The following is a 24,191-nucleotide window of genomic DNA, read 5'->3' as shown; positions in this document are numbered from 1 at the left end:
TTGTTGCGCAGGCCCTAGGGGCAGGCCCGGGGAATGTGACCTGTCTTTTGGCGACTGTGGATCGGTTCCGCTTTGGTGGTTGGGACAGCGATAGTAGATCTTTGCTAGTTAGTCTGATAGATTCGCAGAGTCAATTGACTCGAGAGACAAGTTGTTATAAAAAAAAAAAAAAAAAAAAAAAAAAAAAAAAGTCGCGTAAACGACTACACGTGGCTGCGCATTTGGTTTACAGATGGGTGCTTGGGCGAGGGAAGTTGGACATAATGGAGGGGTTATTCGGTTAAAACAACTTTATTAACATTGGATCTGGATTAGGAGACGTGTATCGCGCAACAGTCACGCAGGAGTTAGGTTAGGCTAGCTATGCGACATGGGTTATGAATTTGACGCCTCAAGCCAACATAGTTGGTAGGGATGCGGCTCTGCCGTGCATGGAAGGCATCTATGGCTTCAAGGCCTTTGCGGACCATGCGTCTTGTGCTCATGGGGATTTATGTTAATAAAAAAAAAAAAAAAAAAAAAAAAAAAATTTACAGATGGGGTGCTGTGGCAAAGGCGATGAGGCGTAGGAGTGATGCTAGAGGCGAAGGCGAGCGGCAAAGTAAAATAGGAAGGTACGAGAGCGGGTGTGGGAGCAGTGGCAAAGACCAAGGCACCCAAAAATAAAGGAGAGGTGGCAAAACTACATTTTGATTTGCGCAGGTGCGCTACGCGCTCTCGATTCTTTCTCATCATCACCATCCCCGCCCTTGCCTTTGTATCCTCTTCGCCTTTGTATCATCATCGCTCCTGTGCCATTACCGTCGGCCACTCCCTTATCCTCCTGCCATCGCTTCTGTGACGCGGTCAAGATAAAAGGGACGTCAGGATCTGGATCTGGATCAAGGTAAGTCAGGAATCACGAATCAAGATCAAGAGTAAGTTGACAAGACTTACGAGTCGTGGGGACTGGAGTGTTCAGAGGCAGAGAGAGCAGGTAAGTGTGTTGAAGGATTGTTTATGGTGGTTGGACTAAGAAACTAATCTTGGAGGGAACACACTCCAGCTTATATAGAAAAATAAAGATAAAAAGGATGTGTCTAGACTCTTATCAAGTGATGAATACTTAAGCTGACGCTCAAGTATCTGGTTGTTAATAAAGGGATCTAGATGTGTAGAGACAGGCCTCGGCCATAGCAGTGCGCGTAGAAGACGCGTTGTTTAGGATATGAATCGTAGAAAACATAAAGGTTAATTCTAGCGAATGAGAAAGGTCGCAAACAGAGAGAGCAAATGTGGCAAGGTTCGCCTTGTCCACAAAAGCAGTCACTTTTGTTAACAGCTTCACGCTCCTCCGCCATCGCTTCACGCTCCTCCGCCATCGCTTCACGCTCCTCCGCCATCGCTCCCACTGTCACCAACCCTCACGGCCGTCTGTCATCATCACTCGCCGTTGTCACTAGATCCAGGCTCGCTGTTCACCATTTCGTGTCCATCAAAAAGGTAAATAACAATTTCCACTTCTAAATCCCTGTCAGCTCTTTATAGGCTGTTTCCTATTTGACGCTTTTTGCTCAGATGCGACGAGAGAGAGAGAGATGTAAACAATCCTTTTGTCATTTGGCTCGTTGACATCTCTTGCGGGCTTCGCCTAAGGCACCTCTGGGGCAGACGCGGCAACGCAATGCCCGCGCAATCAAGGTTGTACAGACACACATCTCTCCCTCCCTCCTCCACAGCCAATCATGTTGAAACAAGATCTCACTACGGCGTCTAATTCCTTTTGCCTTGGCCTCATTCACCGATTTGCTCGTCCACGCCCATCCCATTGACATCACCCAGCCTTCATTCAATCGTGCCTCCATCTAGTCCTTTCGTTCCACTCTCACTCAACTTTGCCCCGCGTACCGATCTCTATTTGAGCAAGCGGCCGTTCGCCCACCTTCGAGAAGGTAAGTGGAGGAAGAGTGCAAGAGGGAAAACAAGAGTCAGGCTTCGTAGAACTGTCTGGACCTCGTTTCTGGTGCCAGATGTGTGGTGGGCAGGTTTTATGCTCTCCGCGGTTCCTTAAGCTGGATCCGGACCTTGCTTGCGCCTTGTAAACACAAGGAATGCGCCTGTCTGGGCCTCTGGTGGGGAAACGATGGTTTACCTGTCTCTTTAAAAAAAGGGATTAAGAGGTCTTACTCTACAAGAGAGAGGAGAATGCTGCGTCAAACTGGCCGGACTTTCGTTTTTGGTGCCAGATGTGTGGTGGGCAGGTTTTTATGCTCTCCGGGTTCCTTAAGCTGGATCCGGACCTTGCTTGCGCCTGTAAACACAAGGAATGCGCCTGTCTGGGCCTCTGGTGGGGAAACGATGGTTTACCTGTCTCTTTGAAAAAAGGGACTAAGAGGCTGGCGTCTACAAGGCATGCTGCTCTCTTTACAGCCATACTTTCTCAATTTTGCGCGGTATGAGTATTTTGATACAATTAACCTTGCCTGTGTTTTCGTTATCCACTTGGTAGGACCATGGCGGCTTTGGAGCACAAAAAATGGTGGAAATCGCACTTAATATCACCATTGAGGCGTTCGCGATAAGATTCTCGTACACAATTCACGCTCCGCGTATACAGCGTTCTTGAATGCCGTCAATGGGTCCGGGCTGAAAGACCGCGCAAAGACTACGATCGGCGAGAGATTCAATGCTTGGAAAGCGAACACATCTGGGGCTAGTATGTTCTGGCTGCAACAGAGACAGTCAATGTATATTAAGAAAGGAAAGTCGGTCGCAACGGCAGGCTTGGTTGACGCAGCAACAAAAGAGCTTCCCAGGGCCATCCAGGCAGGTTATTTATTGATGCAAAAAAAATCGCGCCTTGTTCTCTCGTCCTTGCTAATATGTATGCGTTGCTTGTGCTATTAGAATGAAACGTATATGCGGGAGAGGAAGGTGGCGCGTCTAGCTTGTCGACTCCCCAAGAAAAAAAACGGAGCTCTTACTACCAGATCGAATCAATTTCAAACAAGAAAACGAGAGGCGACGATGGAGTAGGCGACGCTGGAGTAGACGACGATGGAGTAGACGACGATGAAACAGGTGTCCAAAACGAAGAAAGCCTCAGGGAGGAAGTTATTCGAGAACTACGCGAGGTGGAGAAGAACACTGAACCTGGATTCTTACCCTCTCATTCGCGCACTTTACCATGCGGTAAGCTCGTCTCTTCTCTGTATTCACTGCGGTGTCGAGGTTGTATTGTAACTGATACTTTTGCTCTTTTTGCACACTAATCAATAGGCGCGGGGTGAAAGATTTCAAAAACCAAATCCAAAACCAACTTTGAGCACGCAGCAGTCTTTTTTGTGGGACTTTGTTTATTCGCATCTGGACACATTCAGGACCATGACACCATCAGAACAAAAAGATGTCTTGTAAGCTCCAATTTTGTGATGGAATATACATCGCTTTTATTCACTTCATCTGATTCTCCACTATTTCATGTCAATAGTGTCGCAGTCAGCGGCATTGTCGACCTGGAGCTACATGTGTCATTCCCAGAACGAGATGAACTTGTCCGAAGATGCAAAGCAGGAGTCAACTTTACATATCCAGCTGTTCGCGAGCAGATCAAGGCGTACCAAGGGTTTGTGGACGTGCAAGACGGTGTGGACGAGGCGAGACCAGATGATCTTAGACGCCAACTCAGAACAGACATGGCTCAATTTAAGGAGGATCAACAGAGATGATGGTTGCCGAGATACTGATGATCCTGTAAGTCATTTCGTTGTTGGTGGCGATCGCCTTTCAAGATATTATTTTCCCCTGGAAACTATACTATTTCATTTGTTATTTCCCTGTTTAGCGTGAAACGGTGCGTGCCGGACAAATTCGGTCGTGCCAAGAGAACAGAGTCATCCACACTCTTTGTTTGGTATGCAGTGTGGGAAGTCCTTTTTGCTTCCACAGCTGTGGAGGTTGAAGTGTAAGTGCCATCGATATTTATTGAACTCTTTTAACAGTCTTGTGTGTTCAATATCTTGTGCTGACGGCAATTTAAAATGTATAGAGGGGAAACAATCCTTAGAGAGGCCCAGAAAGATCAGGTCGCTATTCGTGTTGTTGTAGGCTCAAAGGCCGCGGTTGGTCGAGCTGGCGCGTCTGGCCGCAAGCTTGATTTCAGGTTGATCGCCACCATTAAGACAGGTCAGCGCTTTGAGCCATTTACCTTGAGCAACGACGAGCACAAAGGTCTTGGATCGTCAGATCTGACAGCAGACATTCAAAGGAAGAAAAATATGCGGCTCAATAAGAGCATTGTCATGAACGGAAAAGTGCCGATGAATACTGGCAATGTGTATCAGGACGTTGTAGGTGGGTTGACTTTATATTTGCAATGACTGTTGTCTAGCTGTTCATTCATATATATTTGATTTTTCTTCACTCTGTGCTAGGACTCGAGGGAACCTGGAACATTATGTGTCCTTTCGAAGATGTCATGTTATGTTGCGAAACGGAGGAACCTCGCCTGCGTCTCCCGTCGAATGAGTTCGAGTTGGGCGGTTTTTACTTGAGGACGGTATGGAACGTCTCCTGGCATATAGGGTAAGTAAGCACAAACGATTTCCTTGTTATCCAGTGTTATTTCAAATGCACTTACAGCTTATAACATCGCATGCTGTTAGGAGCATATCCTCTCTTTGGCGAGAAAAGTCCAGGGTCTTGTATCTAACCCACGAAGACCAAGCATCTCTCGTCGCGCCCAAGTTCCCTTGCAGTCACCCAGTACCTCTGTCCACGCCCAAGCTCCCTTACAGTCGGGACTCAGTACCTCTGTCCACGCCCACCTTCCCTTGAACAGTTTGGCGAACACACCAGCAGCATGGACAGGTGCCGGTGGCCTTACTGGCAACTCCACAGGAGTCACAACATTGATTACAGGAGCAGCGGTAGCATGTACTTCTCAATCCTGTTCGACAACAAATGTCTCTACAGCAGAAGAATGGACAGGCGCCTCTTTTGCGGCCGATGCCTGGTACCCCTCCTCGAGCTTTGTGCCCGCGGACTCATCCGCCAACATTCTATACACCAACAAAGCCGAAATGAAGAACTGTAAGAAATTACTTTGCCAGCAATCAGGCAAACAACGAGATGGCCTACATGACCTAATCATATCTTTCTCGGACTTTTGATTTTATTTTACCAAGATCCCTCGGAAGCCAGATGTTGATCGTCAACGATTACATAGTAGTTTCCCACAGTATGCACAACTATTGGACTGTCGCAGTTCTTTCCCCTCTCTTTGATTCTTTGACTGCCGTAGTATCTTTTCAATAACATGTACAAATCCATCTGCCTCCATCTGCAGCCTGCACTGTTCTTCCAATGTTTGATGGTCGCGCATACAGTAGCGCGTCTATTCGAATGCGTTCAATCGAATTCGAACTGAGGTGGATTCGATTCGATTCGAATAGGTAATATTGAATTCGATTCGAATGATTCGAATAGTTCTAATATTTCGATTAATTCTATTGATGCGATTGATTCGAATAATTCGAATAGATGCGCTAGCATACAGTGCCGTTCAAAGCTGAGCAAATTTTTACTCTGAGAGCTGATACTCACAAACTAGCGATCGGATTACCTTGGAACTTTGTAGGAATGTTCTTTAGCCATTATAGAAGACGTTTATAAAAGATGAAGTCGGTACCAGCAACCGTTGTAAAGTTATAGTCGTCGGCAGAGGCCACCTGATTGTCTCAGTTTTGAACCATACCTGTGGTGTATTCACCACATTATCCTGCTTATATATAGAGCACCCTATTTTCTTTGGATTCATCACCACTCGGTGCTGATCCTTTATGAAGCTCATTGTGCCTCTGAGACTTTCCCTATGTTCCTAGTCCCCTATACTAGATGCATTTATAGCTATTCTCTAGCATATAAGGCACGATCTGCCACTATTAAAGGGCATATTGTTTTTCACAGACTTCTCGTCCCATATACTTTGTGAATTTACCAACAGTCGCTCTAAAAAAAATAAAAAAACCCACATCTACTATTTTTATTTTCACCACAATCCATCATTTCCAAATGCCTTGTAACGTGGTTGACAAAAGTGGTCGTATGGTTTTTAAATGGATTTAATGCGGCTTTTTTTACATTATTTGATGCCTGTATTATCTCGATATCCAAAAGATAAAAGCATGAACCTCACTATGCGAACAAGGACCCGCGTCCAATGGACTTTAAAAAAAACACAACTAATGAACTGGTTCATGTATCAGACGTTCACTTACGTTGTCGAGAAGAAGACCCATTTGGGTCAAAATAAAGCCCGTGCCATAGGAAATGTTCTCGAGAAGCAGGTATTCTCATCGTATCTGAGAAAAATCCACAACATGAACCAGTTCATTAGTTGTGTTTTTTTTAAAGTCCATTGGACGCGGGTCCTTGTTCGCATAGTGAGGTTCATGCTTTTATCTTTTGGATATCGAGATAATACAGGCCATTTAAAACCATACGACCACTTTTGACAACCACGTTATGAAACCAATGATCCGTCGTGTGCTAGGCGATGAATGCCAACTTTCAGCTGGATTACGACATCCATCTGGGGCTTCTTCCCTGACGTTGAAACACCGAGTGATCTCGAATGATCTCGAGCACGTACTCGAACTGCTCGGGAGATAACCGTAGAGCACCTTGGAAGAGGGTCCCATTGTCCGTGGTAAGGACTTTGTCCCGGTAGGTTGACGACTTGAAGATTGGTGTCCTTGGATTGAGATATCTGTTGGTTTTTAAAAAAATACTTTGTGATGAACACTTTCAGGAACAGAGGAGTGATTGTAAACGTCCTTTCTGGGACGCGTTGTGGTGTAGTGGCTCTATATCAGGTAAAAGCACTAGCTGTGAATATGTTGCTCAATAAAAGTTTCTTCTGCTTTACGAAGTCTACGTAATAATTATCTTACGGTGTATGGATAAAGCTCCAAGTGGGGGCACTGGTAAGAGATCTTTTAACGGTGAGGAATAATAAAGACAGCAAAACTATTTACGAGAATAATAAAGGCGACAACACGCTCGGGTTAGGGATCTGCAAGGTCAAAGGGATCTGTCACGGATAGCACCATAGCGTGTGGTGCAGAGTGACAATTGAGCTGCGCGCACAATTGCTCATATCGATTTGTGACTGCTTCTACGCGCTCACGCGCTTGCACGCGTACCTCTGCCGCCGTATGCTCCGCCTTGTCTCGATCAACATATGTTCAACGAAGTATCTTTATTGATATGGCCATTGTCCGGCCCGCCTAGAACCATTGTCCGGCCCGCCTAGAACCATTGTACCTGATCCATACCTTTGTGCTATTCCTAGCAAATATACCTCGCGTCCCGTAGTAGCCATCCGAGTACCTTGACCAAGAATCCTAGAAACACATAAATAGAGCCATAGAATCCATAGCATATAACCTCAGTTTGCAATACATTTCTTCCTTACCTTGTCCACTGTCTGCCTTCTCCATAACACATATCCCACTCTTCTAAGTCTGTTCCTGACATTCACCACGGCTGTTGCTGAACGCACTTTGCTCACATTTATTGGTTCTGTTAGTGGACACCCTGCACGTATTCTTATTGATGGTGGAGCTGAGAGAAATGTCATCAGCAAGACTTTCCAGCGCCATCACTCTATCCCACTCGTCCCCTGTTCTCCCATCCCAATTATCCTTCCCGACGGTTCCTCTTCTCTCACTCAATACACTGCCTCCATCTCCCTCGCCCGCGACAACTACGCCGACAACCTTCAACCATTCCTCTATGACCTCCAATCCTACGACCTCATCCTCGGCAAACACTGGCTCACTCAGATCAATCCTTCTATCAACTGGCGCGACAACAGTCTTCACTTTCACCACAAAGGCGTTTCCGTTCGATGGTCCTGCAAAGGGTTTGCACCCTCTTCTGTAACCGCTAAGTCCCGTGGCTTACTGCTGAGCAGTGTTTCTCAAAAATATTCGACTTTTATTCGACTCGTGCTAGGCCAATGTAACTGTCGAATCGAATTTCGAATTTCATTCGAATTTTACATTGGCCTAGCACGAGTCGAATAAAAGTCGAATATTTTTGAGAAACACTAGTGTCTACACAGGTCAAGCAGGATCTATTGAGAGCGTTCTGGCAAACAAGGGAAAGCGATCTTCAGCTCATTTTTCGACAGACGTGCTTGAACAGCATATCTGTAAAATCCTGGTCCGCCATAAGCTACCTTATACTTTTGTCCAGTCGCCTTTGCTAAAGGAGTTACTCGACCTTGCACATACAGCGCCCTCTACAGATGCATTAAACCTGCCATCCAATGACACAATCAGCAAAAGGGTATGCCAACTACAATGAACAATGGCGCAACATATTGAATCAAAAATGTATTTTGCTAATAGCGTAATTGTTTGTTTATTAATAACCATAATGACTTGACCATTCATCAATATAGATTTCGAAACTGCATGAGGAATATGAGGAGCTTCTTCGTGGCAAGCTTGCAACAGTACCTATGGTTGCTTTCACCCTAGACGGCTGGACAAGCCCCTTTCAATCGTCATTTCTTGCAGTCACTGCTCACTGGATCGATGACAATTGGATACAGCAGGATGTCACTCTGGGCTTTGAACACCTAAAAGGTTCACATACAGGCGAGGCATTGATGCAGGCATTCATCAAGGTAGTGGAGCGCTTTGACTTACGGCAAAAGGTCATGTCAATTACCAGTGACAACGGCTCTAATGTCCTTAAGTTCATGACGGACTTTGAGACATATACACGCGAGCACTCTAATGAATGGTAGGCACGTAAAATAATGTTCTAATGATAATATATCTTGCCAGAGTTTGTATTAATATAAAAACGTTCTCATCCATATCTTTTCTTTTTGCTATGGTCTATAGGTGTAATAGCTCTAGGCAGTCGAGGGCAGGGGTAAGGATGGAAAGGGTTGGAATGCGTGCTGTATTAAGATGGCAACTAGCTGGTCTATATATCTATGTCTACGGTCCGGTTCCGGCCCGCCGGTTGTCTATAGCCGAGGCCCCAGTCCTTTCGGAGTCGGGGCTATAAGCGGGGTTATCCTGTTACACCTTCCCATTAAAAAAAATAATTTTACAGTCTATGCTGTTTCTTGTACTGCCGTAAAAGTCGCGCACAGTTGGTCATATTGCTCTCTGGTTCCCATGTGGAGTCCTCCCTTGCATATCCTTGCCACTTGACCAGGTACTCCACGCGATTGTTGTTGTTTCGATGCTCCATGATCGTCTCAGCCTCGTATTCTTCCTCGCCATCAATGATCTCTGGTGCTGGCCTCGCATGTGCACGTCGGCCGAATGTCACCGGTGAAGGTAAGTAGGGTCGAAAGCGGTCAACGTGGAATATATCGTGTATCTTCATGGCCGGGGGTAGCTCAATGCGGAAAGAGACCGGTGAGTGCGTTCCAGGATGGTATAAGGTCCGATGAAGCGTGCCTGCAACTTCTTGGTGGGGCGATTCCTGTCAGCAGCAACAGTGATGTCTTCTGTACTCAGCAGCACCTGGTCTCCAACTTTGAAATCGTGATCACGGCGACGAGAATCCGCATTCTTGGTCTGCCGTTCCTGAGCATCTGCGATGGCCTCTTGCGCGAGGACTAATGCTGTGCTCTGTGCCTCTACGAATTCCATGACACTGGGATTGGGACTGGGCTGAGGTTGTAGCAGAGACGACGGTACGCGTGGGTGAAATCCCAGGTTCAAAAAAAATGGGGACTGGCCAGTGGTGGCATTGCTGGAGTTGTTGTAGGCGAACTCAGCGGCGGATAGGAGTAGATCCCAGTTTGTCTGTCGCTGGTCCACGAAGGCGCGTAAAATGGACTCCAGTGTCTGGTTGGCACGCTCGGTCTGTCCATCGGTCTGAGGGTGGAAGGCGGTCGACATGGCCAGCTTGACGTCCATGAGGCGGTGCAGCTCCTTCCAAAAACGACTGGTGAACTTAGTGTCGCGATCAGAGACGATCGAGGTCGGCATGCCGTGCAAGCGAAAGACGTTGTCAAAGAACTGTCGAGCTACGTCGGATGCTGTGTCGGTGGTGTGGGCTGGGACGAAGTGGACCTGCTTTGACAGTTTGTCGACGAAGACCGTGATGGAGTCATAGCCGCGAGGAGTCTTGGGTAGCTTGACAATAAAATCCATCGTCACCGTCTCCCATCGCTGAGTAGGGATCTCGAGGGGCTGGAGTAGACCGGCAGGTCGCTGGTGGCTGGGCTTGTTCCGTTGGCAACTCTCACAGGTTTGCACGTACTGCCGGGTGTCACGTGCGATGTGAGGCCAGTACACAGTGCGACGGAGTGCATCGTATGTCTTGTCGAAACCAAGGTGGCCGGCGATGGCGGAGTCGTGGGCATCGTGAAGAAGAGAGAGACGAATGTCAGATTTCTGGGGGATGCAGACAAGGTTGTCTCCTCTGCGATCAACACAAAGAAGACCATCAATCAAGCGGTAACGCGGTGGTGTACTTCCCTCGAGGCAGCTTTCATAGATGGGACCGAGCTTGGGGTCGTCCCGGTAGCTGTCTACAAGGCGCTGCCTCAAACCTGAATCCAGCTGAACGGTCATTGAGTTGATGTTGACTGCAGGGGGGTCTTGGTCATGATGGTCCGGTCGTCGCGATAGAGCGTCGGGAACGATATTGTCGACTCCACGTTTGTACTTGAAGTCGAAGTCGTACTCCTGCAGCAACTCCATCCATCGTGCCTGGCGTCTAGTTAACTTGGGTTGGGTTGGGAAGTGCTGAAGAGTAGCATGGTCGGTGTAAACGACAAAATGTGTCCCGTCCAGATAGTATCGCCATGTCCGAAGTGCGTGCACAACCGCCAATAGTTCCTGTTCGTGGGTGGGATAATTGCGTTCGGCGCTGTTCAGTTTGCGGGACGTGAACGCCACGGGTCTTGACTCACCATGTTCATCAGTCTGGAACAAGACAGCGCCTAGCGCGAATCCAGACGCGTCGGTTTCAACTGTGGTTGGTAGATCGGGATCGAATATTCGCAGCACAGGTGCTTTGCTGATCGCCTCCTTCAGGGTGGTGAAAGCGCGTTCTTTGTCCGTGTCCCAGGAAAATTCCACGCCTTCACCTAACAGAGCCGTGAGAGGGAGAGCGATGTTAGCAAAGTTGTTGATGTATGTGTGGTAGAACTGTGCGAGGCCAATGAATTGTTGCACGTCCTTCTGCTTCGATGGGCGAGGCCATTCCCTGATAGCCTTGACGTGGCCGGCGCTGGTGTGGATGCCATCCTTTGAGATGACATGTCCGAGGAATTCAGTTTCTTCTTGCATGAAGGAGCACTTGCTCAACTTCGCATAGAGGCCGTTCTTGCGGAGGAGCGCCAGCACACTTCGGATGTGGGCAATGTGCTCTTGTTTCGTCTTGGAGTAAATAAGAATGTCATCAAGATAAACAACAACCCATTTGTCTAAAACCGGATCCAAAACCTTGAACATCATGTTGGAGAAAGATGCAGGAGCATTAGTGAGACCAAAGGGTACCACATTGAACTCGTAGTGTCCGTACCGACAGCGAAATGCTGTCTTGTGCGTATGAGGCTCAAATATCCGTTGCTGATGGTATCCTGACAGCAAGTCCAGTTTCGAAAAGTATCGTGCCCCTCGGAACCTGTCGATGAGCTCGTCGATGCGAGGGAGCGGGTGGCGGTTCTTCCTTGTGATTCGGTTGAGTCCACGGTAGTCAACGCACATTCGGAGCGCACCATCCTTTTTTCTGACGAAAAGGACGGGCGCGCCATAAGGCGATGTGCTGGGCTTAATGAATCCTTTGGCGAGGAGGTCGTCGAGCTGTCTCCTGAGCTCGTCCAGTTCCGCAATAGAGAGGCGGATCACAGGGCGGAATGGCGGGTCTGCGTTGGGGTCAGTCTCGATTTTCATAGCATCCCCTCGGTCTGGTGGTAGACCGGCGGGGAGTGAGTTGGGGAAGACGTCTGCAAACTCCTGAAGTACAATGGGTCGGACTTCGGGCGGAAGATCAGGTGTGGAAGGTTTGGTATCGTCGTCGTTTTCATCATCGCCGTCGTTGTCATTGTCGTTGTCGCCGCCGATTTTCACCAGAGCCATGAACACTTCCGCGTCAGGCTGAGCTGCAAGAGTATGAAAGTGCAAGTGACTCATCAAGAGGCCACGGGACTTAGCTGTAATGGATGAGGGTGCGAAGCCTCGACACGTCCAATGAACGGTGTTGCCATTATGTGTGAAATGAAGGTCGTTGGTACGCCAGTCGATGTTGGGGTTGATGTGTGTGAGCCATGGTTTACCGAGGATAAGGTCGTATTTTTTAAGGGGGTAAAGAAGGGTGTTGATGGTGTCGGAATAGGAATCTCGTTCGAGTGTGATGGAGGCGGAGTGATTGGTGATGGAAAAAGTACCGTCGGGGAGAACAATAGGAATGGGGGAACAGGAATGGAGAGGAAGTGAATGTCGTTTTTGAAAAGAAGAGCTAATGACGTTTCCTTCTGCTCCTCCATCAATCAAGATGTGGGCGGGGCGACCGTTAATAGAACCAATAAAAGTCAGGAGGGTGCGCTCGGCCTCAGCCGTTGTGAAGGACTGCAGCCGAACGGTACGCTTACGAAGGCGCTTCAGCTGGGTCTTGGAGAGGGCTGGTGCTAGAGTAGCGAGAGAGGCAAGTGGGTCCAGGTCCACTGCCTCAGACGACCTAGACACCACGGACGGGTCGTACGTGGGTTGTGGTTTGTCTGAGACGGTTGGCAGGACATCAGGGGCATGGTGAGATTCGATGGTTGTTTTTGTTGTCTTTGCTTTTCTTGGAGCATTTTTGTACGATTGGAAGGGAGCGAGCATAGGCACAGTGGAATTGTTTTTATTTTTTGAGGAATAATTACTTAACTCTGAGTGGTGCTCACTCCCCTTGTCCAGAAGAGAAGGGGAGGGAACTTCAGCGACCAAGTCCTGGACTAAGCCTGATCGCTGGAGGCGTTTCCCGCCGAAGCAGAACCAACACCCGCGGCAACCGAGAGGTTGTTCATATTGCTGCCACGGCAGTCTCGTGCCATATGGCCGTCTTGTCGGCACTTGTAGCAAGCACCCCGGGCTCGAAGGCGGGCGCGTTCGGTGTCGTTGAGTGGGGCGAGGTTGTGGCGGCCGTTATTGTTGTTGACCTGGCGGCGGAGTGCATTGAGCTCCAGTCGCAGGTTATCCAACTCCATGGCCATCGGGTCGGGTAGACTGGCGGTGTGGGCGGTGAGGAAGGCATGTGCAGGGGTAGGAGTGGCATGGTTGGCGTTAGTGGGAGTGCGATTGGGTAAGGAGAAATTATAAATGGTGTCAAACTGCTCGGCAGCCTGACACATCTCGTGGATAGACACCGGGCTGCGGCTGTTGATGGCGAGGCTCATCAACATCTGGCGCAGGGCTAACGGGGCGCCTGCCAAGAAGCATGACTTGGCAGAGTCCTCGAGCATAATACGAGCCTCAGGGTGGGTCTCGTTCGTGCACAAAATGGCCAGGTAGCGACGAGTGCGACTGACATAGTCAGCAACAGTGCTAGACATTTTGATTCCGAAGAGGAGGGTTCGGACATGATCATAAAATCCAGCGGGGCGGAACTCCGCTCGAAAAAGCTCCTCGAACTGGAACCAGGGTGTCGTGTCCGGCGCTTGCAAGCCGTCCCACCAGAGGAGGCCAGTGGGGCCGAGGTACGCAACAGCTGTGACCGTGCGCGAGTCTTCGCTGATGCGAGCACCAATGAAAAAACGGCGGACAGTGGTAAGCCATGCTTCGCAAGCGAAGCCATCCCGCACTCCGTTGAAGGCAGTGGGAGACGGGTACCTGTAGGAGGGTAACAGGACCTGGACGGGGGCAGGGGCGGGGGCAGGGGTGGATTCATTCATGGTTAGGGAGGAAAAAAGGGATGACAGTTGGTCGGCCAAGGTTTAATTTAATTGGTGGATCAGGGTAAAAATTTAGCAGAGTTTCGTGGTACAGGGGGATCGTGGTTCAGGGACAGAGGTGCAGGGGATCGAAGAACCTTTGCTACCATGTAATAGCTCTAGGCAGTCGAGGGCAGGGGTAAGGATGGAAAGGGTTGGAATGCGTGCTGTATTAAGATGGCAACTAGCTGGTCTATATATCTATGTCTACGGTCCGGTTCCGGCCCGGCCGGTTGTCTATAGCCGAGGCCCCAGTCCTTTCGGAGTCGGGGCTATAAGCGGGGTTATCCTGTTACAAAAAGCACGGAAGGAAAGGACTTTGGCATCACCATTGAACGCAGGCGTGAAGGGGTGCGGGATGTGTGGACGACGAGCGGCTGTCTGGAGAGAAGCGGCAGCGGCGGTAGGCGCGGGGGTTCGGTCCAGGATGGCTTGGACCAGATTCTGGAGGGCAGCGATCGTGTTGGTCTGCTGCTGCATTGCGTCTTGGTTCTGGACTTGGATAACGTTGACGGCCTCGGACAAGGTCGTCAGATGGTTCGCTTGTTGGAGATGGCTGGCAATGGAGTTGGTACGGGCGTCAATAACGGACAAGAGTTCGCGGAGATGGTTCACAAATGCGTCAGGAGTGGTGTTCGGGTCTTGCGCATGGTTCTGCAGGGCACCAAGGAGATTCGCCTGCTGCTGCTGCAGAAGCTGCTGGTGCTGGGTAAATTCATCTTGGGCGGACATGACTGGATTGGAGAGTCTGCAATGTCAGGAACAGACTTGGAAGAGTGGGATATGTGTTATGGAGGAGACAGACAGTGGACAAGGTAAGGAAGAAATGCATTGCAGACTGAGGTTATATGCTATGGATTCTATGGCTCTATTTATGTGTTTCTAGGATTCTTGGTCAGGGTACTCGGATGGCTACTACGGGACGCGAGGTATATTTGCTAGGAATAGCACAAAGGTATGGATCTGGTGCAATGGTTCTAGACGGGCCGGACAATGGTTCTAGGCGGGCCGGATAATGGCAATATCAATAAAGATACTTCGTTGAACATATGTTGATCGAGCATACGGTGGCAGAGGTACGCGTGCAAGCGCGTGAGCGCGTAGAAGCAGTCACAAATCAATATGAGCAATTGTGTGCGCAGCTCAACTGTCACTCTGCACCACACGCTATGGTGCTATCCGTGACATTGCCCCTCATCGATCGACCCGCCGCCGCTGTCGGATAACGACGAGGAAAGCAGCTGCGTAGGCGCTTGCGAAAAAGACTGCTCGTCGATTGCCACCTTCCCTGACGATGACGAGGGGAGCAGCTGTGTAGGTGCTTGCGAAGACGACTGTTCATCGATTTCCGCCTTCACCGTCGACGACGACCGAGCAGAAGAGACTGACTTCAGATTCATTGGAGGTGGCGACCGCATACGGGTTATAGTATCAGGGAGTTGACGTTGACGACGACCCCCAGGATTTCCGGAAGAGGAAGGCTGTGAAGAAGGCGTGGTATTGGAATCACGAAGTTGACGGCGACGACGCCCCCCAGGATTTTCGGAAGAGGAAGGCTGCGAGGAAGACATGGTATTGGAGTCAGAGTACGGTTGAAGTGAAGTAAGAGAAAGACGTTTTCGCACGACCAGCAATGACATGAAGATTCAGGATGAACCATGGGATTTACCAAGACAGAGAACGAAGTGATCACGACATCTGGCAAGAACCAATCAAGAGTCGCGACCAATCAGCATCCGCCAAATCAACATAACATGTAGTCCATACGGAAAGGAACAGAATGGAGAAACGAAGGAAAAAGGCAACAGGAACGAGACCAGTCGTTGGACGCGAGAGGCCATGGATCTGCGTAAACCCGTCATGAAACCGACCGTTGGAGCCTTTGGTCCCTTGGCCCTGTTTGAGGAGGAGGCTGTTGGAAATATGAGGCACGTGATGCATGAACCAGAAGCTCACCTTGTCGTACCGAGAGCAAATCTATTGCAATGAGGTACAAGCATATTGCAATAAGGTCTCTATAATTCTATTTACTCATCATCTATATACTTTACGGCAACCATCAATCAGTATAAAACCGGAGTGCTTTCTCACCTCCTAAATAAATAGTTCTTTTCATACATAAATTCCTCCCTACTACAGTCCCTTCCTAAAAGATACTCACCTCAATGTTCCTATGGCTGCTTCCCCTCTTTATTGGGTTAGCATCTTCTCTCTTATCCTCTTTGCCCTCTATTTCCTTGATTGTCTATCCTATGCCAGCCTTGACGCGAGCGCAGGCCGCTCGCCGGCCTCAACCTCCCAAGCCCGATGCCTCTGTTACCTCCGAAATATCAATCACTACGCCCCTCAAGTTCCGAAGTTACAACACCCAGCTATCACCTGATTTGGCCTCTCTTTAAAATGAACCTGTGTAAAAAAGCGCGCGACTCGAGGTCTTCCTTTTCATCACCGGCTCCATCATCTCTGCACTCTGCATTCTGCTTATTCGTCGATCCCCCCTTCCCTGCCATCTCTTCGCCCTACTCGATTTCCACCGATCGCCATCGTACTGCTCTGCACCAGCCAGCTAGTCTCTCGCGCACGGAATCGCATCCACCGAAGCGACCATGGTGTTTTACCGCTTAAAAGGTAGACAAAACCTTGCTCGAGCACTGTTTTCGCCACGTTGACCAACCAGCACCTATCGGGATATCTGAATACGGGGACCCAAGGGCATGGCCAACACTAGTCTCGCCATCGTTGTTTACTCAGGACCTAACACAGTCTTGGCTTCTCCGCATCACCTGTTGGTTTCGCACGCTAGACCTTATCAAGGCTATTCGTGCCTGCAAGACCCACGCGGATGAGCGCGCAGTCATCCAGAAGGAGTCCGCGTTCATCCGCACCTCATTCAAGGAGGAGAACACGGAACTTCGCCACTCCAACATCTCAAAGCTGCTGTACATTCACATGCTGGGCTATCCTGCCCATTTTGGTCAAATTGAATGTCTTAAGCTGGCCGCCAGTCCTCTTTTTTCTGACAAGCGACTGGGCTATCTCGGAACCATGTTGCTTCTGGATGAGAACCAGGAAGTCCTAACCCTGTTGACCAACTCCCTCAAAAAGTACGTGAAACCCATGGGACCCTGCTGCCGCACCTGTTTGGATTATGCAGCATATTCAATTAAGAATAACACGCCCGCTCCACGTCACGAAATGCTGATCGGCAATCCTTCTTTCTATAACCCTTCTAGCGACTTGAATCATGCCAACATGTATATCGTAGGATTGGCGCTGTGTACCCTTGGGAACATCGCCTCTGCAGAAATGTCGCGGGATTTGTGCTCAGAGGTGGAAAAACTGCTCGGGAGCTCCAACATGTACATTAGGAAAAAGGTGCGACAGCTTTCATGTCAATTGTGTGCGAAGGAAACATACCTTCGATATTCAAGGCCGTCGTAGATTCACCTGATTCGTTTTTAACGTCTCTCTTTAGGCGGCGTTGTGTGCAATCAGGATTATTCGCAAGGTCCCCGATCTCCAGGAGAACTTCATCCAGCGCTCCTCGTCACTGTTGAACGATCGCAACCACGGAGTTCTTCTTTCTGGGATAACCCTGATCACAGAGATGTGCTTGTCCTCGCAGGAGACTCTGTTGCAGTTCCGCAAGGCTGTGCCTATCCTTGTTCGCCACTTGAAGAGCCTTGTCAGTGCTGGCTTTTCGGCAGAGCATGATGTGACCGGAATAACAGATCCCTTCCTGCAGATCAAGATCCTGCGTCTCCTCCGTATTCTTGGCAAAGACGACGTCGAAAGCAGTGAGACCATGAACGAAATCTTGGCTCAGGTCAGTGCATGGAAAGAGCGCAGTTGTCCGATCATTTAGTCTTGAAACATGTCGGCAATGCCGATGTCTTCTAACACGGATTTTTCACACTGTATCATTCGTGCATCTATTAGGTTGCGACAAATACCGAGTCTTCAAAAAATGTCGGTAACTCGATTCTGTACGAGACTGTTTTAACCATCATGGAAACACCATCGGATAATGCTCTCAGAGTCTTGGCCATCAACATTCTTGGAAAATTCTTGAGCAACAGAGATAACAACATCCGGTACGATTCAATTTCCTTCGCGAATTCTGTTAGTGAATATGAACGATGAAGGCGCTTACGCGTCTACGGAATGCTTCTGTTCATAACAATAGATATGTGGCATTGACGACTCTTAACAAGTCCATCTCACTGGACGTCAATGCCGTTCAGCGTCACCGCAACATCATCCTGGACTGTCTGCGAGATGCCGATATTTCCATCCGTCGACGTGCGCTGGAGCTTTCATTCTCGTTGATCAACGAGTCCAATGTCCGCGTCCTCACACGCGAACTTTTGGCCTTCCTGGAAATCGCAGACAACGAGTTCAAGCCTAGCATGACCACAAAGATCTGTCTTGCTGCCGAGAGGTGTGTAGTCGATACCGCTTTTGTCTGCCTTGAAATGTTTTATAACTGCTGTGCGATTTGCTAACAATGCATTGCTATTTATATTGAGCAGATTCGCACCAAACAAACGCTGGCACATCGACACCGTCCTGCGTGTATTGAAACTTGCAGGAAACTATGTTCGCGAGGAGATGCTGGCAGCCTTCATTCGCTTAGTCACACAGACATCAGAGCTGCAGGGTTACACTGTTCAAAAGCTGTATGCCGCTCTTAAGGAGGACATCTCGCAAGAATCGCTCACTCTGGCCGGTGTTTGGGTTATCGGAGAATATGGCGACATTCTAGTCAGTGGTGGTAGTTATGAAGAGGAGGAACTTGCCAAGGAGGTAGGACACACTGCATATTTAACCCTGTATTGTCAGTGGATAATTCATGTTTTGACGACATGGCGCTACTTTTTTCTTTTTCCACAGGTGTCCGAATCGGATGTCATCGATCTTTTGGAGTCCATTTTAGCTGGTCCGTTTGCAAACCAAGTCCTTCGCGAGTACATTATCACATCTCTTATGAAGCTGACATCGCGATTCACCTCCACATCATCGTCTGAGAGAGTCAAGAAAATGCTTGCAGGATTCTCTACGTCAATCGAAGTGGAGATCCAGCAACGAGCGGTCGAGTTCACAAATCTGTTTCAATATGATGAGATCCGTCCAGCTGTCCTTGAAAGAATGCCTGTTATGCAGGTCAAGGAAACCATCATCGCAGGGGAGCGCCTCAGTAACTCAGGTAGGTGCATAAGTCCATACAAGTACTGGAAAGGATATCTGTTTGTCGATAACAGGTGCTAAAGTTGTGCCCGCTATTTTTGTTTTATAATAGCATCGGGCAGCGCTGGCACTCAAGCCAGTAGTTCTGCAGGACCAAGTGATCAGGATGTATGTACACCAAGGCACCACTCGCTTGCCGCTATAATAATCCATGTAATATATCTAACACAGACTCTGAACCGCAATAGCTTCTTCTGGATTTGATGGGCATTGGGACCAGTGGAGGCACCACCAACGCTCAGATCTCAACTGGAGCACCGGCCTCATCTGGAGGCGGCCCCGCTAATAACATTGACTTGCTTGCGGACCTCTTTGGCGGATCCAGTGTGGCCAGTCCACCTGCAGCATCGAATTCATCGGCGGCAGCTGTAAGCGACCTGTTTGCCGGCATCGGGTCTACCTCTGCCGCCGCCTCTTCTCCGGCACCGAATGCGGGCAATAACATTCTGGATCTTCTTGGTGGAGGCATGGCTGCAACAGCTACCTCGCCTACATCTGCGCCCACGTCTGCAAGGACATCGTCGACAAATAGCAACGGATCTTCAAGCCAGACACAGAAGACATATCCTGTTTACTCCAAGAATGGCTTCTCTATCGTCTTCACACCGCAGCGCGACAGTGCCAACCCCAATGTTGTCAACATCCTGGCAACATTCCACAACGACGGCGCGGTCTCTGGAGGCGCTATTAGCGGCGTTCAGTTCCACGCTGCCGTGACCAAGACACAACAGCTACAAATGCGTCCCGCGTCATCGAGTGAAGTAGCGGCGGGCGGCAATGCCACGCAACTGCTCAAGATTGCCAATCCTCAAAAGGTATGCTTTTTCTTCTGCCATGAATCTTTTAGTTTGCTTGACTTGAGGAGATACAACTACAGAAATTAATAACAGACGTCGAATATTGTTGTAGACCCCGGTTCGTCTTCGTCTCAAGGTCGTATATACCACAGCCAACCATGGAGCGGTGGCAGATCTCTCAGAGTTTGCAGGATTCCCCGAGGGTGCATACTAAGGAAAACAGGTTTAGTACCTCGGACGGGAGACTTGGTAGCTTCGATATCATAGAATGCGGAAAGGATGGCACGAGAAATAAAAACAGGGGTTTAAATCGAGTGAACAGAAGAAAATGCGGGTCGATCGATCGGGCACAGGACGAAATGCGAGCCGAGCTCAAAAAAGATGCTATAAAAAAAAGATGCTCGCGTGCAGGGTCTCTATGCCTTCTTTCATCTCATCTCATTCACTTTGACATTTCAACAATGGCACCCCGCGCAAGCATTGTTCTGTACTACGACATTGTGTCGCCCTACAGCTATTTCGGCTTCAATTTGCTTAAGCGCTACAGGCAGCAGTGGAAGGATGTCGACGTTGTGCTCCAGCCAGCATTCTTAGCTGGACTCATGAGTGTATATGACAGACGTCGTTAAAGCGAAGAGAGACGAAGAAGAATGACGTTTGCTGTTCCTAACCTGCGCACGCTTCCGTGTCCTTAATTGGTCCTACAGACGGCCAAGAACCAGCCTCCGGCCACTGTCGCTGCCAAGGGCGCCTATATGGTATGTTCAATGCAGCTATTGAGATTATAAGACAAGCAACAGATATTCACATGTTAATTAATGTTACCATATGGCACCATCACCATCCTAAAAAACAGTTCGCGGACTTGAACAATGTCAGTGCCGCAAGTGGGATCCCCTTCAAATTCCCTTCAGAGTTCCCTGTACTTACCATTCAGACTATGCGTCTACTCATCGTCCTCCAGAGGCACGAAGCAGACAAATACGAACAGTGCATCGAAAAGGTAATAGCGTATCACTAGGCATTAGGAAAGTAAATGGTTATTTTGATGCTGAATGATCGATTGCCTAACTATCATATCACCTCTGTTACCCCTATATGCCCATTTCATTTCCCTTGACTTCCAGCTCTATGTAGGTGACCAGCCAGGATCACGGCGGCCGGGGATCGACAACTCCAATTGGTCCAGAATGACATTCATAACCATTTGTTCCTCGTCTCTCTGTCTTTGCGAAACAACATAGGAGGAGTACTGGTGTAATGACAAGAACGTTTCTCAGAAGGATATTCTCATTAGTGCCCTGACTCCCATCATCGGCTCCGAGGCCAAAGTTGAGGAATACTACGAGATGACCGGTCAGAAGGAGATTAAGCAGGCATTGATCGACAATACTCAAACCGCTTTCGAGGCAGGCGCGTTTGGCATGCCCACATTTATTGTCAAGAAGGCTGGATCAGATGAGGAGCACATGTTCTTTGGCTCGGATCGATTCGAGTTGATGGCTTCTGTCTTGGAGCTGCCTTATTACGGACTTGCGCCCAATCCTGCTGCCAAGTTGTAAGAGATTAAAAATAAAACTCCTTGCCCCGCAGAACTTCACCAGGGGCCGTATCGTCAAAAAGCAAATATCTTTTGTTATGGGCCAGGTCAATACAGTCAATGTTATATGTGTACCTACAAGCAATCCGTGTAGCTAACGCGAACGGCCGGCCCGCTTTCGGTGTACATGGCTCCTATGCGCTTCAGATCCCCTACCACGTCGATACGGTGCCGGATATCAGCACACATTTCGCATTTGTGGATGTCTCACAGTGGTCCTTTCTCTGGGACACGGCTTCTGTTCATGAGCAATAGTACAAGTCGTTGAGGTTCACATCGGAAGACGTACCCCAGATACGCATCTTTTGCTAAAGAAAGATATTTCAAATGCATAGCCACACTATGTTCCTGACATAGGTTAAGAGCATGTTTACAGAGTGCTCGTAAATGTGGTGTACAGATGGGGGCGGTTTGGCGCCGCCCTTGCCCTTGAGGTCGATCTTGTCAGCTGGTACCTTGCTCTATCGTTCGCAACCTTCAGCAAATGCACTGGAGCTGCTTGCTGCTTTGATCTCCCGTAAAATATAGAGTTGGGTACTGCGAAATGCGGATGTGCAATCATTCCCGATTCAGCTTGATGTCATCCAGAGCCTTGAGCCAGACTTTATAATTGCAAGCAGCTTTCACATTTTTCAGGACATGATGGTTGAATGGGGCGATAGTGAGGATCAAACCCAAGTAGAGAATGAAAAGAAAGAGGAAGTTAGGGTTAAGGACGAAGAGCCTTGGGTCTATCATACTAATAACATGGAGGAGAGAGGAGTATGGAAAGAAGGAAGGACTAGATCAGTGATTCAAATCCGCGTTCTGTCGCAGCTTCCACTTGCAAACGCACCGCTTCCACTTGCAAACGCGCTTCCTCGTTGCACGACGCGTTTTCTAGTCTAGCAGAATTCAGGCACAACTATTCCGCAAATCAGCTCATATTCTATATTCTTTTTAACTCAATGGGCGCACTCTTTTTTTTTCTCAAACACCCTCCCTAATTTTTTTTTAAATTCCACCCTTCTTTCTCACTCATTCCATTTCTCATTCCATCTCAAGATCAGCCAACATGGACACATCGGTAGATCAAGATCACACCAATGCCACCATCACAGCCCAGTCAACCTCCTCACAGCCCTCGACCTCATCCACAGCCATTCGGCCCAACAGAGGGCCACCAGGGCTCAGCCCTGCTCCACAGGCACAGGCACACCTTCGACCGGTCTCTGCACCAGAATCCATAACAGAATATCGGCTCTTTGACGGCGAAAATTCGCCCCAGAACATCGCAGTCTATGGCTTCGGACTCGGAGCCCTCTTCGGCGCCAGTGCGATCCTGGCAACTCTTGTCAACACGACAATCCCACAGTTTTGGCTGTTCCTCGCTGCGCTGGGAGTCTTCCATGCGCTGGAATACATTGCGATTGCGCTGTTCAATCCGACCAAGCTCAAGCTGGACTGTAATGTTGGATAATCATACAATACTTCCATTTGCCCGAATGCATCATGGCCATTTTTTCGGTTGATGCAACTTCCTTTAAACCTTCTCATCATTGTTTCTTTGTGTCCAATTTATAGCCTTCTTGCTGAACCATAGCCCTGAGTATACGTTGGCAACCGTCAGTGGCGTAACCGAGTTCTTGATTGAGCTGTACTTCTTCCCTCAGATGAAGTCCTGGGGTATCCTTAACAAGATTGGATTCGTGCTCGTATTAGTGGGCCAAGCAGCGCGGACCCTGGCTATGTTTTCGGCAAAGTCCAACTTTTCCCACCATGTCGAGTTTTACAAGGAGGAGCACCATGTCCTGGTGACGGAGGGCGTCTACAGGTAAGGATGGGGAGGAGAGGACTCCCTTATGACGTTGTCGCGGCACCTTTCTTGTGTGTAAGGTGTATGGATACATCGTTTTATGGAGCTGTGGGAGGGCTTTGTTTCAGTCTAATTATGACCAAAGGATGGTCTCCGCAATGATCGTATTATCATGAACCTAATCAGCCAAATGAACACTTTGTTTGAATGTCCTTCTTTAGCGTCCTGAGGCACCCATCCTACTTTGGATTCTACTACTGGGCTCTGGGATCGCAGCTCATGATGATGAACCCGGTCTGCTTCCTCGGCTTCGCTGTGGTATTACATCGCTTCTTCTCAGAGAGGATCCAATACGAGGAGCAACTCCTCGTCCGCTTCTTTGGACAGAGCTATCGCGACTACAAGGCCAGAGCCAAGACCGGCATCCCTTTGATCAACTAGGTTCTTCCCTTGACGGACTGAATAGAACACTTGCAAGCAAACGATGCATCTTTGAATAGAGATAGACCAGGTGTCCGCTTGTACTTTTACAAAGAAATATTTTAAAAAGTCATGCCTATGAAGGAAAATACATTGCAATTGAACACAAACAAGCACCGCCTTTACTTTATTCAGGTGAGCTACCATCTAGTTTCGCCCGCTTCTCAGGACGATCATCACTGTCATCGTCGTCGTCGTCGTCGTCGTCGCCATTTGGCTCTGTCCTCTTTCTCTTGCTATAACTATATTCCCATTTAACCACGAACAGTAGCAAAAGATAACAGACGTCAGATTCGCTTGATACAAGTCCTTACAGATGTCAGTATGGAGAGG

At 48.8% G+C, this 24,191-nt stretch overlaps 7 protein-coding genes across 7 annotated transcripts; all 7 read left to right on the top strand.

The window, feature by feature from the left end:
• The first annotated feature begins 3,443 nt into the window (after nucleotides 1-3,443).
• Nucleotides 3,444-4,742, top strand: BC939DRAFT_216826 (uncharacterized protein). The gene is made up of 5 exons (XM_051550742.1): nucleotides 3,444-3,635; nucleotides 3,871-3,943; nucleotides 4,028-4,164; nucleotides 4,413-4,567; nucleotides 4,644-4,742. The coding sequence occupies exons 1-4, from the start codon at nucleotides 3,542-3,544 to the stop codon at nucleotides 4,565-4,567; spliced, it is 459 nt and encodes a 152-aa protein (XP_051410555.1). The 5' UTR covers nucleotides 3,444-3,541; the 3' UTR covers nucleotides 4,644-4,742.
• Nucleotides 4,743-5,181, top strand: BC939DRAFT_216827 (uncharacterized protein). The gene has a single exon (XM_051550743.1). The coding sequence runs from the start codon at nucleotides 4,841-4,843 to the stop codon at nucleotides 5,072-5,074; it is 234 nt and encodes a 77-aa protein (XP_051410554.1). The 5' UTR covers nucleotides 4,743-4,840; the 3' UTR covers nucleotides 5,075-5,181.
• A 9,055-nt stretch (nucleotides 5,182-14,236) lies between these two features.
• On the top strand, nucleotides 14,237-14,768 carry BC939DRAFT_456862 (uncharacterized protein; the record flags this gene model as incomplete). The annotated part of the gene is made up of 1 exon (XM_051556396.1): nucleotides 14,237-14,768. A coding segment is annotated over one exon (522 nt), but the record flags the coding sequence as incomplete, so codon positions are not given.
• A 1,288-nt stretch (nucleotides 14,769-16,056) lies between these two features.
• On the top strand, nucleotides 16,057-16,394 carry BC939DRAFT_456857 (uncharacterized protein). The gene has a single exon (XM_051556395.1). The coding sequence runs from the start codon at nucleotides 16,105-16,107 to the stop codon at nucleotides 16,336-16,338; it is 234 nt and encodes a 77-aa protein (XP_051410552.1). The 5' UTR covers nucleotides 16,057-16,104; the 3' UTR covers nucleotides 16,339-16,394.
• Nucleotide 16,395: 1 nt separating this feature from the next.
• BC939DRAFT_456856 (AP-1 complex subunit gamma-1) lies at nucleotides 16,396-20,325 on the top strand. The gene is made up of 11 exons (XM_051556394.1): nucleotides 16,396-16,567; nucleotides 16,743-17,043; nucleotides 17,173-17,314; nucleotides 17,415-17,765; nucleotides 17,879-18,033; nucleotides 18,126-18,380; nucleotides 18,472-18,745; nucleotides 18,833-19,145; nucleotides 19,239-19,294; nucleotides 19,375-20,001; nucleotides 20,096-20,325. The coding sequence occupies exons 1-11, from the start codon at nucleotides 16,546-16,548 to the stop codon at nucleotides 20,195-20,197; spliced, it is 2,598 nt and encodes an 865-aa protein (XP_051410551.1). The 5' UTR covers nucleotides 16,396-16,545; the 3' UTR covers nucleotides 20,198-20,325.
• Nucleotides 20,326-20,334: 9 nt separating this feature from the next.
• On the top strand, nucleotides 20,335-21,601 carry BC939DRAFT_456853 (DSBA-like thioredoxin domain-containing protein). Its single transcript, XM_051556393.1, has 5 exons — nucleotides 20,335-20,591; nucleotides 20,691-20,741; nucleotides 20,840-20,986; nucleotides 21,111-21,116; nucleotides 21,228-21,601. The coding sequence occupies exons 1-5, from the start codon at nucleotides 20,343-20,345 to the stop codon at nucleotides 21,543-21,545; spliced, it is 771 nt and encodes a 256-aa protein (XP_051410550.1). The 5' UTR covers nucleotides 20,335-20,342; the 3' UTR covers nucleotides 21,546-21,601.
• A 1,036-nt stretch (nucleotides 21,602-22,637) lies between these two features.
• Nucleotides 22,638-23,819, top strand: BC939DRAFT_504729 (Isoprenylcysteine carboxyl methyltransferase family-domain-containing protein; the record flags this gene model as incomplete). The annotated part of the gene is made up of 3 exons (XM_051560562.1): nucleotides 22,638-23,028; nucleotides 23,147-23,396; nucleotides 23,600-23,819. 3 exons carry the CDS (start codon nucleotides 22,638-22,640, stop codon nucleotides 23,817-23,819), a joined length of 861 nt encoding a protein of 286 aa, XP_051410549.1.
• Between the last annotated feature and the right edge of the window lie 372 nt (nucleotides 23,820-24,191).

This window comes from Gamsiella multidivaricata (genome assembly GCF_025024155.1).
Source record: "Gamsiella multidivaricata strain RSA 2152 chromosome Unknown BC939scaffold_48, whole genome shotgun sequence".
In the NCBI taxonomy this organism is placed as follows: Eukaryota; Fungi; Mortierellomycota; class Mortierellomycetes; order Mortierellales; family Mortierellaceae; genus Gamsiella; species Gamsiella multidivaricata.
This window is presented reverse-complemented; position numbering and strand designations above follow the sequence as displayed.